Source organism: Empidonax traillii, unplaced genomic scaffold, assembly GCF_003031625.1.
Source record: "Empidonax traillii isolate 1590-97213 ecotype Southwest subspecies unplaced genomic scaffold, ASM303162v1 scaffold476:size613836, whole genome shotgun sequence".
Taxonomy (NCBI): domain Eukaryota; kingdom Metazoa; phylum Chordata; class Aves; order Passeriformes; family Tyrannidae; genus Empidonax; species Empidonax traillii.
In genome coordinates, this window is record NW_020955669.1 from 151,657 (window position 1) to 171,091 (window position 19,435).

The following is a 19,435-nucleotide window of genomic DNA, read 5'->3' on the forward strand; positions in this document are numbered from 1 at the left end:
GACCCAGACCCAGCGGCCAGCAGGGTGGGATAACGCCTTGGCCGTGCCCAGGCAGCCCAGATGCTCCAGGAGGGTGAACGGGTAACCGGGGGCGGGACGGAGGGAGGGAGCCAGCAGGGAGCCGCTCTTTGCTCCTCAGTTGTCGCAGCTGGAGCACAAGGCGCCGCCAGGCAAAGGCTCCTCTGCTGCCTTGCGCCTGCCTTGTGCTAAGATCAACAATTTTAAGTGCAAAAGCCTGCGCTGGCCTGTCGCTGTCATCAGTATTAATATTTTAGCATCTCCCAGAACCTTTCAGCGGGGCCACACAATGCTGACACGGGAGAAGAGAAATAAAAGCGTCCCGCTGCCCGCCCCAAGGAATACGCTGTCTAGACACGTTATATAATCACATTTTGCCCTCCGCCAGGACACTTCGCAGAGGATCTCAAAGCACTTCCCAAAACTGCTAATTGAGCTCTGGAGTCCAGCTGGGAGGGAACTGCCCTGGCCAAGAGCCCTCTCTTCCAGAGCAGGTGCCCAGGGGCTCCCGTCTCCCAGAGCACTTGCCTGCCCGCTGCTTTGCCTCCACTAAAACGTGGAATTGGTGCCAAGAGGAAGAGAGATGTGATCAGCCCTGCACTGTCCCTGGCAGAGGGTGGAGGCTGCAGGAGTGGGGGCAGAGCACACGCTGCTCCCAGCCCACCCAGGCCCGTTGGAGGACCACGGCTCCAGGAGGCTCCAGGGACTCCAGCTGCCAGGGAGGTGGAAGCCAGGAGCAGGGAGACCCAGTTTGAGCTTCTTCTGGGCCTGTAGGTCCTGGAACACAAGCAGGTGGCCCAGCAGAAGCAGATCTCACCTGTCCACACCAGGATCACCTTTTCCTGCTGCTGCTGGAGCCAGGGTCGGGTTCCCAGAAACAGCAGTGTGGCACCACTGAGCCTCGGCCTGGCTCATCATAAATCACTTTGGGTTTCCAGAACCCTTTCTCCAAAGCTTGGTGCATTTGTTTGCTGTGCCATCTGATTTTTACAATGTAGGGGTTTTTTTTTCCTCTATAAATAATTACAGGCACTCTAATGGATCTCAAACCTTGCAGTACCTTGGCTGTCAGGAGCCCGATGATGACGGTGTAGCCTTCTTCTCCAAGGAGCAGAGGCAGGGCTGCAGCTCCTCCACGCTTTTTCATTTACTTTAACCCTTCCAGCCTCACCCTGTCTCCACTACAGGACAGGGAAGGGAGTGTACCCCCTTTCCAGGCACAGGGATCAAGAAGTGCAGGGATGAGGCCTCTTGCCTGGCCCACATCTCCCAACATTCCAGCACAGGGGGAGCGTTGATGTACTGCTTCCCCTTCAAGGGAACTCTGGCTTCTCCATCCCAAGGGCAGCCCTTCACATCACTTCTCCCCAAGACATTGTTTGGGCCAAGGCCACAGAGATGTGTCGCCCTCGAGCATTTTGGTTTCCTGCAGATATCTCTGAAGCCGAAGACAAATTTCCAAACAAATTTCTAAACAAATTTCTAAACAAAGGTGGTCTCCAGCTGCAGGGCCATGGCCCTACAGCCAGGAAAGGCCAGTGTGGGGTGGTTCAGGCCTGGCATCACTTTCCAGGAAGGCTCACTGGCTCCTCGGCCACCGTGCCGAGCTGTGCCAAGCTGCTCCAGCAGCTGCCGTGGCCGTTCAGCAGCTGTTGAACTGTAATTGCTCATTGAGTCATAATTTATTTTTTTTTTCCCAGTGAAAGCGGCACTGTCAGGGAATTAAAATCTTTTCAAAAGCCCATAAAGATTTCATAAACGTTTCAGAGCCAGATCAGGGGGGGTTCAGTGCCTTCACAGCCAGGAGACAGGCCAGGCAATGGGGAGATCAGCAGCAGAATGCTCGACAGCCATAACCAGTTAAAGGAACAACAGCACCAGCACCTGGGGAGCCGAGTGAGGCTTCACTCCCCCTTCCCACACCCAGCATGGGCAGGACTGGTCCTCAGTCCCTAGCCTGGGTGCAAGGGCCCTGGTCAGCTACAGGCTGTTCACCTTGATTCCTACGACATGCTGCTGATGCAGGCTGTGGGACGCTGGGATGTTGCACAGCAGCTCCTCCAGACTTCAGGAGAGCAAAAAGCTGACACGGGGCAAAGGCAGCTGCACCAGCCTTGGCTCTCACCTGTGCCTCGTCAGCTCAACAAGCAGGTGACCCTGCTCTGGCCACTGTGGAGACTGGCCCAGCGCAGGTGAGGGGCAACAGCCCTGCAAACACCCACGTTTGGATTCAGAGGAGCCCACGGTGCCCTCAGGGACAGAGGTTTGCGCTCTGTAAGAGTTGCTGTCGGCGCGGGATGAGCTTTCCCGTGGATGCAGCCCTTTCCACGCGAGCAGGTGTCTGCAGGTGACGGAGGCACCGCGCTCCCGCCGGCAGCCCCCGCGCACCATCCCAGGCACCTGCTATTTTTAGCCTGAACGTGGAATGCCGCCTTTGATCGTCCCTCTCTGAGCTCTGCAAAATATCCGGGCCAGGCGCACGCAGCCTCTGCAGCCCCGGAACGCGCTGCCCTGGGGAGGGCTCAGGAGCACCGCAGGAATCCAGCCCTCTGTGCTAGCAGGGACCCACCTGCCCTGGGGGATTAAAGGGGGGAGCAGCCCCGACAGACCCGAACTGTGGTTTGCACCCCAGCACAGCCACCCCCTCCGACACCAGCACCCTGCACCCATGGGTGCCGCTAGCATGATGGGCACCCTTCTCTAATCAGGGCACAGGAATGAGAGTATGAACAGGTCAGAGCTGGGCTGAGCACCCATTGGGGCACCTGCCAGCAGAGAAAACACCCCAAATGGGTGCAGAGGGACCCCTAGCACCGGCTCCTGGAACCTGCCAGCCCTGGCACCGCTCTCTGGTGTTGGGCATCTCTTTGAGAGGCACCTGAGTGACACAGGCACCAGTAACTCATGGTTAGGGGAGAGGCTGCTGTTATTTTACGGCCGTCGTTATTTCCTTCCCATTGTAACTTTTAATTAAAATCTATGGGAGGCAAATAACTGCTCCCTCTGCATAATTGCAGGGAGTAAATTTTATTATATAGGAAAGAGGTTTTAATTTTTAATAGACTTATTTTTAAGTAAGAGCAACACTTTGAAGGGATCTGTGAGCCCTGGTAACGTTATCAAAGGCGAGATGAGGAACAAAGATGGGTTTATTACATGTTCCCCATGAAACTGTTATTTTAGGGGAGTTTTGTGCTTCCTCCTAATGAGAGATGAATTGCACCAGCTTCGTTTGCTGTAGGAGGAAAATTAAAATGAAACTGATAAGAGGCCCAGCCTCTAGCTCCTGACTTACCTCCCAATTATAAATGAAAGCTCACAGGCATTCCAGAGATGGGGCTTGATGTCTACATTAATTATAAATAAATTATCTACACTTAATGTTTAAATGAAATTCCAGATAAAGCTTTATATTTAGAAAAGCGTTGCATCAGTGCATAAATATTTATGCAAGGAGTCTGGGTGAACTGCGGCTGCTTCGGCGTGACGTTGGAGCGGAGTCGGAGCGGGGAGCCCCACCTGGGAGCCCGGGGGGAGCGATGCTGAGACCACCAGAGCCAGGAGGGGAGTGGGACAGTCAGGTCCCAGACCCGACCCACCACTGCTCTTTAGAGAGGGGAGGTGACAGGCCCCATTATCAGCCTGGTGTTGGCCATATGTAGAGCAGCAGCACTCGCTGCCTGTGGCCAGGGTGACCAGTGACAGGGGCTGTCCCCACACTCCTGCATCTTTTTCCAGACTCCAAGACCCTGTGGCTGTGTCTCACAGGGCCCCTGAGACAGGCAGAGCTAGAGCCAGGGCAGCAAAGGTCTTTAATGCAGCCAGGGTCGAAGGGGAGAAATCTGACAGGCCCCAGCTCAAAGCTGTGTGGAAAAACAATAAGAGAATAAATAAAATTGATTGAAATTGTTCAGCCCCAGTCACTTGTGCCAGAGTTCAGCCGAGGTCCAGAGAGGATCCAGCATCCTGAGCAGCCACCGCCAAGGTGGGACAACATCCCAGCCAGGGCAGAGCATCCCTGCCAGGGAGAGCATCCTGGCCAGGTGCACACAGGACTCACCAGCAAGGGCTGGGCAGGCAGAGCTGGGCGCAGTTGGCCCAGAAGTTGCAGCAGGGTCACCTTTGGTATCGCAGTGCTGCACAGTCCTTGTTCTGCAACGGGAGCAGTATCTCATTTCTTCCTCAATTAGCTCCTGATTATCAGTGTCCCAGGGCCCCTTTCCAGTCTCTGTTTAATGCACCATTAATAATTCATTTCTCAGATAGCAAGAACGCAGCGCGAGGTTAGGGCTTTGTGACTAATAAGTACCAGAGCAACCCTCTTCTCCGAGGGACAAATGAAGGGAACAAAAATAAAGGGGAAGAATCAAAGATAATACGTTTTGTGGCCTTTAATCAAACACTGGATAACGGGTTTGATTACTCAGGTGAAGAACACACACGCACATTCCTCCTCCGTGGCCGTGGGCTGACGGGCTCCCACGCCTCACCAGCACCGTCCCAGTTGGACCACCTTCCCTGGCACAGAGGGAAACTGAGGCACCTCGAGGCAAAACTGTGGCTGGCCCACACTGCCCTCCTCCCAGGGCTGGGGGTTTAGGTGCAAGCTGTGTCTTTCCTCAAGCTGGAAAATCCCAGGACCAGATTTCCCGGTGCCTGGCAGAGCCTGCACGCGCACTGGCAGCTGCACATTAAGTGTGACGGGTTTCTGACAGATCCAATTATAAAGCCAGGTCTCAGCAGAATTGCAGCCCCGAGATCTAGTGCATGAAATTTTTGTTGGGGAATTTTTCGGATATCACAGCTCGTGCCGTGGGTCCCCACAGGCCCCAGACTGCGCCAGCACCTGCCAAGCTACCCCTGGGTCTCATCCCCACCGTGCTGCATCCCCGCCTCTGCATCATCCTGTCAATGCCCAGCCCAAATAGAGTCACCTAAAAATGGCAAGAAGGAGAGTGGCTGCCCCTGGCAGTGCTGAGGAAGGGAGGATCTGCAGCCCCCCGCTCTTCTCCCCCACAGAGAGGTACTCTGGCCCCGGGATTGTCCCTGCCCTTGCACAGCCTCTTGGGCCATGCACAGGCTACAGGCTGTAAATCACTCACCTACCAGTAGCTGAGGATCTGCCCAGTCCTTTCTGCACAGCCCTAGGATGGTATTTTTAGCCCTTTCCTAGAAAAACGAGGTGGGCACATGTGGTGGTCCTGTCCTTGGCTGACCAGGGACTTGGCTGCCCTGGGAATGCTCCTCAGAGGAAAGTTGCCAAGAAACCTCCAGGGACCAAGAGATCTGAGCCAGTGAGGACACAGGGATGTGAGTCCAGAGCTCCTGCAGCGCTTTGGTCCAAAGAGACGTTGAGTCTCTGTGCCAGGCATAGGGCTGCCCTGCCCCAGCCAGAGCTGCACAAGCTCATTCCATCAGAACTCCTGGATTAAGGGGTTTGTTTTATTTTCTCTAGGTGGCTGAGAGGGCAATGCTGTGCCCTGGTGCTGACAGGGGGCCTTGGGGTGGCAGACGGGCAGGAAGCTTGGGATGAACGCAGGCAGCCTGCAGCACCACCACCATCGGATCAGAGATGCATCACTGGCTCCCGGCTCGGCAACCTGGGAGCTGTTGGGAAAACAGATTTGCTTTTACACCCTCGAGGCTGTTCCAGCCTCTACCATCTGCAGCTGAGCCCAGACTGGCAGCAGCAGCCAGGAGGACAGTGCTGGGGTGGCTCGGTGGCTGTGGCGGGCTGGGATTCTCCCCAGTGCCCAGCTTTTGTGCCCTCCTGGGGGCACCCAGCGAGTGGCTGCAGCCCCCAACCCCAAGCCCAGATGGCCCCTGTGCACTGGCACCACACAGTGGGCAGGTGGGATCCCCCCAGGCACAATCTGCAGTGGGTACCTGAGTGTCACGCAGCAGGGACACCTCCCCAAGCCCCTTGGATCAAGCAGCCCCTGGTCTCGGAACCCTCATCCCTGTGCCCCCGCAGTGCCCTGGGCACGTGCCTGGCTGTGCCATCAGTTCATCTGGCATCACCCACCGCATGCCAGGGAGCTGTTTTAACCTAAGCAGAATAAACCTGCAGTGATTATATTTCCTGCCTCCCGCTTGGGGGCACGAGGGAAATTGTTTGATGCTAATCCCCTTGTTTAATCCACCAGCATCCTGACATGCGAACAGTCAGGATTAACTCCCGGCGGGAATCGTTCGACGCGATGCCCTCGGTCCCCGGAGCAGAGCAGAGCAGGACAGGGACATCCCCACACAGGTTCCTGGCAGTGCAGGAGAAGGGATGCAGGAGCAGCGTGGGGAAAGGGCTTCTGTTTTTCAGGATCAAATTCCTCCACCACAAGCACTTTTCACCAGGCTGGAATTTCTCCCGGTACAGAGAGGGAGGTTCCAGATGTCCTGGGAAAGGTCACCTCAGGGGCTGATGTGCTCCCGGGCTCTGGCACAGATATTGTGTGATAGCCAGATTTTCAGATGTGCCTGGGAAGCAAAATTCAGTCCCCATCCCCCTCACCCACCAGGTGCCACCAGGCTCATCCTGCTGCTGCCTAGGCTAGGGCCACGGAGCAGGATGGAGCCTCCTCCGGGGCAGGACCCCCAGCCCCGGGCATTGCTTTGATAAACGTGCCTGGGATCCTGTTCTGGCTGCTCTGCACCCTCTTTGATGCAGACCTGCCCTGGATTTCGAGTTTCAATTTGCCTGACTTTATCTTCCAGCCTCAGTTCTCATTATTCTTCTCTCTGCCAAGTTGAAGAGCCCTTTAATACCCGGCGGTTTCCTCCCCAGGAAGGTACTTGCACGCTGTAATCAAGTCACATCTCAGGCTCCTTCCCGATAAGTCAAACAGGCTGAGCTCTGAGTTCCACCAAACTCCAGCCTCGGGAAACGGCCCACTGGAGGCACTGCCAGGCGGAGGAGCCTGAGGTTTTTGAGCTGGTGCCTTGAGAGGGGAAATCGGCGCTTTCTGACGCGCCGATGACAAGAGAAATGAGCTGCGAAAAATAAATCGCTGCATTGCCCTGACTCTGTGAGCGCATCCGGCCACGAGGGGCACAGGGGGGTGCTGGGGCAGAAGTCCAGGGACGCTCCTGGGGCTGTGCCTGCATCCTGGCAGCCTGCAGAGCAGGGGAGAGCCCCTTCACAGTGCTTCTGCCAGCAGAACTTGCTGCAGCAGCTGTTTGCTGCAGAGGCTAACGGTGCCCATCTCTGCTTACGGGCGGCGAGTTACGATGGCCGGAACGTCAAGTGCTTTGGGCAGCTGAGATAAGCAAAGGTGCTCCAAGCCACAGGCTTCTTCCAGCCCGGGGAGGCAGGATCTGAAGGATGCTGGCTCAGAAGGATGCAGGCTCTGAAGAACGGCAGCCCTGAAGGACGCTGGCCAAGGTCGCAGCAGCGATCGCTGCAGCTCGGCTGCTCCCTGCTGCCAGGCCCAAGGTGACCGTGCCCCTGGGAAGGAGAAGCCAGATGGGGCTGGCATTAAAGCAGGGACACAGAGGGAAGAACGAGCAGAGGTTGGATACAGGCCCACTCGCAAAACCCACAGAGCGCCACAAAGCCGTGCTGTCCTGGCCCTGTATTTTTTGGGGTCAGCTGTACCCCCCTCAAAAAGGGGGAAAGTTTGGATCAGTGTTGCAGAAAACCTGTTTTGGGGCACCCAAGTGGACAGGCAGATCTATGAAGGCTGGGGAGAGGTCGCACCACCCACTGCTGCAGGCATACACTGGGGTAACTCACAGCCTGGATTCTCCAAGCACAAATCAGGGCAATTTGAGCTGGGCAAAACGATCTGGGGTCCCTGCGGGAGGGATCTTGCCAGGGGAGCAGGAGGAGAGGCCATCCCATCCCACTGAGAGCTACAAATAACTCAAATGGCCTCATTACCCAGTTTCTGATGAACAGGAGTTTGGTTTCGTGGTTCCCCCGGGGACAGCTCCACCTGAAAACGGGCTCCGTGTGCCTGACACCGCGGGAGCCTCTGGCACCAAAGCCAGGCAGGAGCAGGACACTGGTCCCTGCACGTGTCTTTGCCCTTCTGCCGCTGCCTGCCACTCCCGGAGCCAGCCGTGACCCGCCGAGTATCCACGCTGCTCACTGACCGGCGTGGGGGTGTCCCCGGGCCGGCACTAATACGTGTGGCAGCATCGCGGGGGAAAAGGACAGGGGCGAAGCGGTAGGTGCGAGCTCCGCAATCCCCCCGGTACCTGCTGGAACACCCCCTGACCCCCCTCCCGCAGCATCTCCCGGTTCCCCGGGCATCCCCCAGTCCCCCCCACGGATCATCCCCCTATTCCGGGACCGTCCCACGGTCCACGCGCGTCCCTCGGCCCGGCCCGGGGCTCCCTCTAGCGGCCGGCGGCGGGATAGCACGGGCGGGGGGGCGGTTCGGGGCTGCGCAACCCGGTACCGAACACCCCTCGAGACCGGCCCGGTCCCAGTCCCGGTCCCATTCCCGGTCCCATTCCCGGGTCCTGCTGCAAGCCCCGCAGCTCACCCAGCCCCCGGGTAGGACGCAAAAGGCTTCCCAGAGCGGCCCAGCTGGGACAGAGGGGGCCCTTGCAGCCCCCTCCGGGTGGGATCGGGATCAGGACAGCCCCACAGGTGCCAGCTCTCACCACGAGCGATGCTGCCAATGCGCCCCTTCAGTCCCGCGTTTTTAATGGAGACCCACCAAATTCACAGAGCAGAGCAGTGCTGGGCCACGTCCTGGGCCCAGAGGAAAGGGCTGGTAATCATGGCAGGGTTGCAGAGATTCCCCCGAGTCTGCAGTGTGGGGGGCAGGAGGGGAAGGCAGGGGCATGGGGAACAGTGAAGGGTTCAGGTAGTTTCCCATCCCAGAGTCTCATCTTTTCTGTGTGGGTGCAGCAAAGCTCCTTAGGCAGGCACAGGCTCCAGTGAGGCATGTGCTGCAGCAGTTTGGTCCAGCAAGGCAGAGAGGAATGAGCCATGGCTCTCTATCCAAGGGTTCCACTGTCCCTGAAGGTGCCCTGTGAATAGTCCTCTTCTGAACAGAGCCTTTGCTAGAAGGACAGGCCCTGGGTGTCAGAGCAATACTCCAGGTAGTCGAACTCCTTGATGGGGAAGGTCACTGAGCTCCACTTCTTATACCTCCTCTTCTCTGCTGGTGTCTCCACCACGAAGTTTTTGATGCAGAGGATGGGCAGCTTCACCTGGCGGTACAGCATCTCCATGCCCCAGTCCTGTGTGGGCAGGGAGAGGACAGTCACACAGCCCACATGCAGCGTCCCCAGGCTGCAGGGCCACAGACACAGGGGTGGGGCAGCTCCTTCCTCCCAGGGCACATCTCCCTTTGGGGACAGTCTGTGTCCATGTCCCTCAGCAGTGAGGAAAGGTGATGGACACGAGCATGTGCAGGTGGGACACAGCTCCGTTTCCTCAGCCGGGAGCTGGTGCACAAGGCACAGCCCTTCCTGCCCCTCCAGCTCTGACTGGGCTGCAGCCCCAGGGGAATTGTGGTGCTCACCTGGCTGCACTCGCTGCAGGAGATACGGCAGCCGGGCTCCCAGTCCTTGAAAGTCCGCGGGAACTGTATTTTCCCAGAGGAAACCCTGTAATACAACCTGCAAGGAAGGGGCCAGCAGGTGCTGAGGACAATGGCCCAGGGGACACAGACAGGAGAGCAGAGGCACTCCCGCAGCCACACAAACTCCCCATGAGATCCCTGGACTGGGGTCCCCAAGAAAGAGCCGGCAGCAGGCTGGTGCCCCTCCTACCCATCCGCCTGCTCGCCCCTGCCCGCGCCAGGCCCCTACCCGAAGTTGGGGTTGACGTTGACGTGGTGCATGCCCTCCACGGTGCGGATGTCGCTGCCGCGGCACACGGCCGTGCCACAGCTGGCGCAGTGCAGGTAAACGGCGCCCGGGTCGTGCAGCTGCCGCCGCTCGCTGATCCTGGCCTTCTTCATCAGCCAGGTGGCTACGGCCACCTCCTGCAGCTCCCGGATCTGCAGAGGGCAGGGGGTGGACGGGGCTCAATGCAGGGCAAGGACAGATGGCGGAGGTGACAAGATCCAGAGCGATTCACCGTCCCGGGAGCTCAAGCCACAGGGGCAGGATGGGACAGACATGTGTTGTCCCCCGCCTCTCACACGACCCCATCCCAGGAGCTGGTGCTGCCCTGGGGCAGAGCAGGCAACCAAACTCAGGGTGTAGAGGCAGGCACGAGCTGCCTGGCCCTCCCAGTGCCCAGGGCAGAGCCCAGCACCCACCTTTCGGCAGTACTCCTGCTCGGGCATGGCTTGCACCGCCTGGATCGCCCTCTCCATGAGCTTCACCAGGTCCTCGTTGAGCAGCTCTCGGGACACCTCTTTGCTGTTGGCTTTGGCAAGGATGGAATAGACGCTGTTCTCAGCACGGGCACGGCCCCGGGCCTGAAGTGCAAGGGGCCAAATGCTTCAGTCAGCAAACGAGGGACATGTCTGGCCCCTCCGTGCCACCCCTGCCCTCCCCTGTGCCTTGCCAAGCAGATGTTCCACCAGGGGCTGGGCTCATCCCCAGGGCTCTGTCAGCGCCGAGGAAGGCAAGAACCCCCACATTCCACCCCCTTGGCTTTGGGGCATCCCAGCAGGGCCAGAGGAAGCCCCGGGCAGCACCTGCATCATGGCGATCTCGTTGGTCATCAGCCCATAGCGGACCACAATGTTGCACTCAGGGATGTCCAGGCCCTCCTCGGCCACGCTGGTGGAGAAGAGCAGGTTGAGGGCTCCTGCACGGAACTGCTTGATCACATCTTGCTGTTCGTTCTGAGGGGATGGGGGTGATGCTTCAGCAGCTGAGCAGGGCTCTGAGCCCCTGGCAGCAGCACCCACAGCACCCCCAAAACGTGAAGGGTGGGATCCTGCCCACCCTCCTCTCACCTGTGTCATGTGCCTGGTCTGGTTGCTGTAGCCGGCACCGGTGAGGACAGCAGCCCTGATGTGTTGCCCGCAGAGCGTGGCCGTGCCCTGCAGCCAGCTGAGCAGGCTGTGGGCGCTCTGCCGTGTCTTGGTGAAGACGATGCCTCGAGAGGCACCCAGGGGCTGGAAGTGATCCCGCAGGATCTCCTCCAGCTTGCGCAGCCTGGGGTTCTCGTAGCGCTGGTTCCCGGCCAGTGCCTGCAGGATCTCCCTGTTCTCTGTGCAGGCAAGAGGGGTGTCAAGGGGACTCCCCCTCCCCCAAACGCAGCCAGCGCCGCCCTCCTGCAGAGCCCTCTGTTACCCTCAAACGTGGAGGTGAGGAACTGTTCGGTGGGGTCCTTTTCATCCCTCTCGGTGCTGTAGAACTCCTGGAGGCACTGGAAGGCGTCGACCATCCGCACAGTGTCGTTGATCAGCAGAGCGTCGTTGTACTTGCGCAGGTGCAGGGCGCACGCCCGAGTCTTGCGGCAAAACATCTCCGAGGCTGGCAGGGGGCAGGGGGGGGCACCGTGGTCACAGCCTGTCCCCGCTGCTCGGCCCCACCACGCCCACACTGCCGCCCCCCTCACCTCTCTTCTCCAGCTCCACAACGTGCTGCTCGTAAATCTGCGTGCCGAAGTCTTGCGGCGCGTGCGGCATCTCCATGTACCGATGGATCTGCTCCATCACCTTCTTCAGCCGCTCGCCGAAGGGGTCCTGGGAGCAGGGAGGGGCTCAGGACCCAGAAACGGTAGCTGTTTGCCCAGCGGGACCTGGACAGTTGCAGGATTCCCCGGCAGCAAAGCTCCGGGTCAATTGGTTCCTCGCACTGGCCTGAGCGAAGCGGATGGAGGGACACAGCCCCCCCACTCAGCAGAGCTTGGGGGTCTCGTCTTCCAGCCAGCAAGCAGCCCCGTGGCCCTGAGCAGCAGCCCCTCACCTGTGCTCTCTCCTGGCACAGGTCATACTGCTTCCTGGGCTGGGGGACGTGGCTCTGCAGGTGCTGCATCTCCTCCTGTGCCGACGTGATCTTCTCAGTGTCCAGGTTGGCACAGATCTGAGAGGCAAAGATCCCACTTCCAGCCACAAGCCCAGCAGCCCGGGACAGTGCTGCATGTGGTGCTCGCTGACACCCCGGCAAGTTTGGGAATGTCCCCCTGGTCTGCCCAGCACCTGAGAATCAACCCCCATCGCAAGGGATATCCTGCTGTACCCCTGGGGAAGCTGTGCCAACATGGAATAGGGGGCACAGGACCCACCTGCAGGATGTGCTCTACAGCCCCCTCAAAGGAGGTTGCCCCCCCAGTGCCAGGGGACGCCGTCAGCCCCAGGACCTGCGGCAGGTCCTGCTGCCCGCTGAGCTTGCCCTGGAGATATCTCAGCATGATCTTGTTGTAGACAGAGTCCTTGTGCGTGTGATGGCACTCGTCTATCACCAGCAGTGAGAAATCTGTGCCAGGCCAGGGAGGGGAGTGGGGTGAGATGAGGGCTCAGCTGGGGGCTCAGCCAGAGTCTTGGGACCAGCAGCGTGTGGGATCCAACACCCACCTGTCAGGTGCACCTGCATGTCTTCCTCAGTGCTGACCAGTGCATTCTGCAGGATCTGGGCCGTGCAGATGACCACATCACTCTTCTTCACCAGGTGGGCAAAGAACACCTTGTGGCTGGTGTCCCCGCTGATGGACGTTACCTTGAAGGTGTCCTGCAGCGCGTGGAACTCCTTCTCGACGTGCTGGTCCACCAGGTGCACCTGCGCCCACAGGACCCCGCTCAGCGCCAGCCGGGACCGACACCCGCGGCTCCCGCTGTCCCGGGGCAGGGCAGCACCTTGTTAACCAGCACGGCCACCTTGCCGCCCCGCCGGCTCTCCAGGTGCCGCCGGCACACGTGGACGGCCACGCGGGTCTTCCCGGCGCCCGTGGGCAGCCAGACGATGCTGTTGCGGCCACGCAGAGCCGGGGCCGCCGCCTCCCGCTGGTACCCCCGGAGCTCCATCCCCTGCCGGTCCGTGCCCCGCAGCCGAGACCAGCCGGGAAACGAAACTGGAGGCGGCGCGTCCTGCCGGTCCCGGCGGGGGCCCAGCAAGGGGGGGCCTCGCCGGCCGCGCTGGAGCCAAACGAGCCGAGCCGAGCCGAGCTGAGCCATCCGCCCGGCCCGGGAACCCCCTAGGGAACCCCCTATAGGGAACCCCGGCTGTGAATCGAAATCGAAACGGGGAGCGGCTCCCACAGCCCTCCCCGCACCTCGATGGCCCCAGCTCCCCCGCCTCTCTGCGACCCCAGGGCAGCACCGTGCACCCCAACCAGCCCCCGCACCGCAGCTCTGCCCGGTGTACCCCAGCCCATCCACGGGGCTCTTCACATCCTCCCCATCCCGAGCTGTTCCTGGTCCCCTCCCCAGCACAAACACCCCCAGAACGCCCCAGGGCTGTGCCCGTGCCCACCACGCTGGGGCGAGACCCAAGGAGGGAGCTGGGGATGCACAAGGACATTTATTATTAAAAAAAAAAAACAAAAAAAAACAAAAAAACCAAACAAAAACAAACGAAAAACCAACAAAACACCAGTCAAGTGGAATGGGGGTAAGTGGGGGGCAGGGAAGGGGCACAGGGAGGGAGGCAAGCAGAGTTGGTTGCCAGCCCAGGCAGAGCAAGGGGAGCAGAGGCCACCACAGCACCAGGCAGCCCCTTGCCCTGGCACCCCGAGGGGCAGGACTGGGGCTGGAAGCACCCCTTAGCCCTGGCTGGCAGAAAGGGCAGGGAGGATGTACAGACAGGGACAAGGGATGTACAGGCAAGGAAGAAGTACAGGCAGGGAGGGCAGACGTGCCCCAGGGGGAGGGAATGGCTGCGAGGCAGCAGGAGCTGGGGGTGCAGGGCAGAGCCCCCCTCTCAGCAGGAGCCTGGCCCAGGAGCAGCACCGCTGCAGGCAGCCCAGGCACGGGGCTGGCCCCGCCGTACATTCAACACAAGGGCAGGGGCTGCCTGTGCGTGGACGGAGCAGAAACCAAAGCACTTGTGTGCCCCTGCCCTGTCACAGGGAGCCAGGGCAGAAGGCACGACCCCAGGGAGTGGGGGACACACACCAGGGTCAAGGGGGGTCCCACAGGCTGAGGCAGGAACTCTCAGTGCTTGCCCCTGCTCCAGGAAGATCCTGATGAGGTAGCTCCAGCCTCAACCCTGCTCCCCACGAGAGGCAGCCAGAGCATCTCAAAGTTAAAAAGCACCAGCCCCACTGGCCCCCTCACCCCCCAGAAAGGAAGGCCCAGCTCCCCAGGCTGCTCAGCAGCACCAGTTCCTCCAGCAGCTCCTGCCCATGGAGTGAGGTTGCGTCCCACAGGAGCCCTGTGTCCCTCCCATCGGGTGGCTGGTGGCCATGGCAGGTCCAGGCCAGCCCCCCCTACTTGTCGATGAGCCCCCCCTCCTTGAGCTTGAAGTAGAAGAACTTCTCCAGGGTGTTGGCACACTTGCAGTAGTCGCTGTCGGGCGGGTTGTACTCGCGGCAGTTGGTGATGATGCGCTGCAGGTCGGCGATGAACAGCTTCTTGGTGACGTAGTAGCGGTTCTTCAGGCGCTCAGTCATGGTCTTCAGGTCTAGGGGTGGGGAAGGGTCAGGACCCCACCCCAGGCCTCTGCATCCCCAGCCACAGAGCCGGGCACCAAGCACGGGGCCCAACTCACCCTTCTCTCTGCTGGGCTGTCCCGGGGCTCCCATCACCCCAAACATGAGTCCCCAGCTCAGACCCCACAGCAGAGGGGAGATATCCAGCTCCCCCTCTCCTGCCCTGGGGGGCCAGACACAGCCACTTACCAATGGGGAAGCGGATGATTTCATAGTAGTCCGGTGCCTCTGACTTCTTCACTGGCTCCATGAAGGGCCACGCGCTGGGGTGGGTCTGGGGAGAGGCAGGGGGCAGTTAAAACAGCGAGCACACACAGCCCCTGCTGACTCCAGCACACAGGGGTCCTGTTCCCACTATGCCTGGGTCACCCCAGCAGCCCCAGAGGGAGCTGAGGCAGCTCTGAGGGTTATCGAGGAGTCGTGCACCCTGGAGTGAGGGGCCCCTCCTGCCCGCACCTTGATCTGGGCCAGGAGGTTCTTCAGGGTGTTGTAGAGTTGGTCTGGGTCCTTCAGCTCCTTCCTGCAGGACAAAGTCAGCACTTGTCAGCCTCTCTCCGTTCCAGGGCTGGGGCAGTGCCGGGAGCAAGGGGCAGCCCGAGCTGAGCCCCCAGCCCAGCTGCTGCAGGACCCCCGCCCCCTCATGCAGCACTCACCCCTTCTCCTTCCCCAGTGGTTTCCATCCTGTTTCTCCTGGAATACAAGTGTCAGTGTCACCACGTCTGCCCTGCAGCCATGGGCAGGGAGGACAGAGCCCTCCTGTGAGACCCCCCCTGCCAGGACTCACGGATGCCGGGGACGCTCTCGATGGGGATCTGCCGCACACCCTCCTTGAAGCAGGTGAGGCCGGGGTAGACCTTGCGGATCTGTGCCTGTTTCCTCTCTATCAGCTTCTTGATGATCTGCAGGGAAGGGGCGTTGGAAGGGAGGAGATGAGCAGGGGCTGCAGGATGCTCCAGGGAGCCATACCGTGATGTGGGACCCCACAGACCCACCATCCACGGCCAAAGCCAACCCCAGCCACTGTCAATGCCACCAGTGTCCCCTCTCTGCCTTGCAAGCCTGCTCCCAGAGCTAGCACAGCCCCACACCTCTCCCCTTCCTTCAGGGGGTGGCTGGCAGTGCCCACTCGCCCAGTCCTGGGCCGTACCTCCTTCTGCTTCTTGATAATGTGGGAGAGCTCGGTGTAGGGGATGCGGGGGTTCAGCTCACACTCCATCAGGGTCGCCCCCTCGTAGTCCTTGATGTAGCCCAGGTAGCGGCTCTTGGGGACCTTGATGTCCTTGGAAAAGCCCTAGGAGGGAGGGGACAGATGGGAGGGGGCAGGAGGGCAGCAGGGTAGGTGGGGGCCTGCCCAGGAGAAGGAGCCCACCTGCTTTTTGAAGTAGCCAATGGCGTACTCGTCTGCGTAAGTGAGGAAGTAGAGGATGTTGTGCTTGATGTGGTACTCCTTCAGGTGGTTCATCAGGTGCGTCCCGTAGCCCTGGGGGAGCCACCGTGAGACAGGGATCCCCCAGGCAGCCCGAGCTGGCATGCACAGCCCTCTACCAGCATGGACATGGCAGCTGGAAGAGGTCCTGGAGCAACTACCACCATTTGGGGCTGGACAGTGGTGACCCCTGCTCCATCTACAGCAAGACCAACCTGCTCATGGCTGGGCTGCTGGGGACCCTCACGTGCACCCCACCCCTCCTCTCCCCGCTCTCACCTTCACTTGCTCGTTGGAGGTGACAGCGCAGAAGACAATCTCCGTGAAGCCCTGGGTGGGGAACATGCGGAAGCAGATCCCCCCGATCACTCGGCCGTCCTTGATCAGCGCCAGGGTCTTGTGCTTCCTGCGGGCAGCACGGCCGAGGGTGAGGAGAGCCCCCCACGCCAGCCCCCCCGGCACCCCTCAGCCACGCACGGGTCAAAGACGAGGCGAGTGATGTACTCCTTGGGCATGCGGGGCAGCTGGTGCGAGAAGACGTTCTGCAGCCCCACCAGCCACATCAGGATCTTCTTGTTGGACTTCTGCGAGAGGGAGTTGCCGATGACGTGGAACTCGATGATGCCGCGCCGCTCCTCCAGCCGCGCCGTCTCGTCCCGCGCCGCGTTGGCCGACAGCAGGCTGGTCTGGGGGGGGCAGGGTGGGGGTCACTGGCCCCGCACAGCCTCTGTGGGGGGAGCCCCGCTCCACCCTGGCACACTGAGAAAGCAGCTCTGTGGGCCACGGAGGGCACCGGAGCCAACCCCAGCCCGTACCTCGGGGCCCAGCATGGCAGCGGGGTCCGTGATGGTCAGCATGACCTCATTCACCAGCTCCATGGGGATGTCTCCCATGACACGGATCCGCTTGGCATCCTCCAGTGTGAGGCTCTCGGGCAGCTTCCGCTTCTCCCCTGGGAGCAGAGCAGAGCAGAGCGGCACATCCAGCACCAGGAGGGAGCAGGGACGGTTCCAGCTCCGTGATGTAGGCTCACACCGTTCCTACCTGGCAGGGGCTCTGGTGCACTGGCATCCAGGCTGGCAGCCGAGCTGCTGCTGCTGAGCTTCTTGCTGAAGAGCGGAGTGGTGGGCACGGCAACGGTGCTGACCGTGGCTGGAACAGACCCATGGTGCCCGTCGGAAAGCACCTCGTCACACCACGGCAGCCCACCCACCGCCACCACCACGGCTCACCCACACCTCGGTCCTTTATCCCACCAAAAGGGGGGCTGCTCCCCAAAATACCTGGGCGAGACACCAGCTGGGCACCCTCCGCGGCCGGCACCGTGAAATCGGCCTCCCAGATGGGAGAGTTCTCGCCGTAGATCTCCTCCTCCAGCATGGAGAGGAACCTGGCAGAGAGCGGCACGTTGCTGTGCAGGGGTCCCAAGGGAGGAGCTCCCTCAGCACCCCAGCATTCATCCCCATGTGGGCCACCTACTTGGGGAAGTGGGTGAGGATCAGCGTCCGCTTCTCTGGCACCAGCTTGTCCTTCTCCACACGGAACTTCTCCAGCAGCTGCCGGCGGGTGACCGTGAAGATGGACTTAAGGAGGCTGCGCCCAAAGACGTGGGTGGTCTCGTAGCGGGGCAGGCTGTCACAGCTCTGGGGCACGTGGCAGTAGCACAGCCACCTACGGGACAAGAAGGGGCTCCAGTGACTCCAGAGCATCCGTATCCCTTCTGGGACAAGGCTGCCAGGAGAGGAGCAGGCGGATGGAGGGCATGGCTGACATCTGGAAGCAGTGTCCCCACCGGGTGCTGGCTCTCCCAAGGGACCAACAATCTGGGAGAGCTGGGGAGAGTCCCGTAGTCAGACCCCAGGGTGGCTGGCTCAGCACCCTCCCCGTCCTCACCGGGTGTAGTTGACCTTGTAGGTGGCCACGTCGTCGTTCTGGGAGCGCTGCCGGAACTGGGATGGCGTTTCCAGCTTCCAGTAGTTGAGGCAGAGCAGGAACATCTTGGAGAGCTCGTACATGGTCTGGCGCTCCTTGGGCGGCAAGTGGCTGAACTTGTACTGCACAAAGTTCAGGACTCCCTGGGGAGGGGATGGGGTGGTGGGAGGGTGCCAGGGGCTGCTCCAGGCCCTTCTGTGCTGCCTCCCGAAAAGTGAGGGGACCATGCAAGAGCAGCAGAACACGGGACAAGCTATCAGGGCAGTGCACAAGCCTGACAGCAGACTCACCTGCTCAATGTTTGGTTTCTCAAAGGGAGGGCTCCCCAGGGACCCCTCGACCACAGGCTGGCTCATCTGCAGGATGCACTTTCTCAGCAGCTACAAAGACACCATTGGACATGGTCACCACAGGCCCAGGAACTGGCTGCTCCAGCAGTGGTGGAGGGGGTCAAACACTGCCACAGGGCTGCTCTGATTTCCACAGCCAGGAAGGCACCAGGGTCCCCCTTGGAGCATGCTCGTTCATCCCCTAGAAACCTCTCTCCCAGGGGATTCAAGGCCAGGAGAGCAGTCGCTCCAGGGCAGGGTCAGCATGCCAGGCCTCTGGCTGGGCTGTGGGACAGCTCACAGCCACAGCTCCAGCCCCAGCAGAGCAGGAGCAGGGGGACAGGCATCCCCAGCTCCCCTGCAATGCCCAGGCACCCCGCACAAGCCCCCTCTACCCATAGACGTGCCCAGCCCCAGACGCACCTTGAACAGGTAGAAATACACCTGCTTGGTGTCCGTGTCTTCTTCCTTGTGCACCGACATGAAGAGGTTCTCCACATCCACCACCATGCCCAGCAGCCGGTTGATCTCCTCCTCCGAGACGTTCTCCAGGTGGGACACGTGGTCCGCTGTGCCAGAGAGAAAAGCCGTGGTGAGACCGGGGGGGTCGAGCATCACTGCCCTGCCTGGGGGTCCCACGGTGGTTTACCCAGCGTGTGGCCGCAGCTCCGGCAGGGCTCGCTCAGGTTGGTCACCGGCTGCTGCAGGTCCATGCGGGGGGCCGTGGGGGGGTTGGGGTTCTTCCAGCCGTTGCACTTGCAGGCGTCGTTGGCCTGGGATGAAGGACAGGAGTGGCAGTCACAGAGGCTGCCACTTGTGGAGGCTGACGCCTTCCTTCTCAGGCCGAACGATTTCCCTGGTTCCCACTTACCCCTGTTGACCCTCACCAGCTTTTCTCAGCCCCCCACCCGACATCACCCACCACCCCGACACTTCCCTGCGTGTGCAGCCCCAGGACCCCGCGGTGCCTGCCCAGGGATGTCCCTGCACCTCCCTCAGACAACTTCTGCAACCTCTTCCCATGCACAGTCCAGTACCCCCTCCTGCAGCCCTTGCACCCACCCTCCTGCACCCCTGAGACCCCCTCCTGCATCCTATACCCACAGATGCCCTTGCACCCCCTCCTGCATCCCCCACCCAGGTCAGCATCCTCCTCCTGCATCCTCCCCCCATGCCCAGCCTTGAAGCCCCATTCCTACATCCCCTGCACCGCCCACCCGTGCC

General features: G+C 60.8%; 2 protein-coding genes across 3 annotated transcripts in view; both read right to left on the reverse strand.

Moving 5' to 3' along the window:
• Nucleotides 1–8,651: 8,651 nt before the first annotated feature.
• DHX58 (DExH-box helicase 58) lies at nt 8,652–12,907 on the reverse strand. Of its 2 annotated transcripts, XM_027896079.1 has the most exons (13): nt 12,732–12,907; nt 12,595–12,654; nt 12,453–12,507; nt 12,164–12,354; nt 11,845–11,961; nt 11,495–11,621; nt 11,227–11,409; nt 10,887–11,143; nt 10,623–10,772; nt 10,239–10,400; nt 9,784–9,974; nt 9,495–9,591; nt 8,652–9,210 (listed from the first exon to the last, which is right to left on the reverse strand). In XM_027896079.1, the coding sequence occupies exons 1-13, from the start codon at nt 12,897–12,899 to the stop codon at nt 9,031–9,033; spliced, it is 1,938 nt and encodes a 645-aa protein (XP_027751880.1). In that variant the 5' UTR covers nt 12,900–12,907; the 3' UTR covers nt 8,652–9,030. The 2 variants fall into 2 exon arrangements, with proteins under 2 accessions (XP_027751880.1, XP_027751879.1); XM_027896078.1 differs by having other exon boundaries at nt 12,453–12,654; nt 12,732–12,899.
• Nucleotides 12,908–13,397: 490 nt separating this feature from the next.
• Nucleotides 13,398–19,435, reverse strand: part of KAT2A (lysine acetyltransferase 2A) — a 6,489-nt gene continuing 451 nt past the window's right edge. Inside the window, exons 2-18 of the mRNA XM_027896077.1 lie at nt 18,861–18,984; nt 18,635–18,780; nt 18,173–18,262; nt 17,844–18,025; nt 17,430–17,621; nt 17,234–17,340; nt 16,995–17,102; nt 16,766–16,902; nt 16,428–16,636; nt 16,230–16,356; nt 15,894–16,004; nt 15,672–15,815; nt 15,309–15,423; nt 15,178–15,214; nt 14,981–15,044; nt 14,714–14,798; nt 13,398–14,496 (exon numbers count right to left, since the gene is read on the reverse strand). Of these exons, the coding sequence (XP_027751878.1) occupies nt 14,303–14,496; nt 14,714–14,798; nt 14,981–15,044; nt 15,178–15,214; nt 15,309–15,423; nt 15,672–15,815; nt 15,894–16,004; nt 16,230–16,356; nt 16,428–16,636; nt 16,766–16,902; nt 16,995–17,102; nt 17,234–17,340; nt 17,430–17,621; nt 17,844–18,025; nt 18,173–18,262; nt 18,635–18,780; nt 18,861–18,984 (2,172 nt within the window). The 3' untranslated portion in view covers nt 13,398–14,302. The remainder of the gene's footprint in view (nt 14,497–14,713; nt 14,799–14,980; nt 15,045–15,177; nt 15,215–15,308; nt 15,424–15,671; nt 15,816–15,893; nt 16,005–16,229; nt 16,357–16,427; nt 16,637–16,765; nt 16,903–16,994; nt 17,103–17,233; nt 17,341–17,429; nt 17,622–17,843; nt 18,026–18,172; nt 18,263–18,634; nt 18,781–18,860; nt 18,985–19,435) is intronic.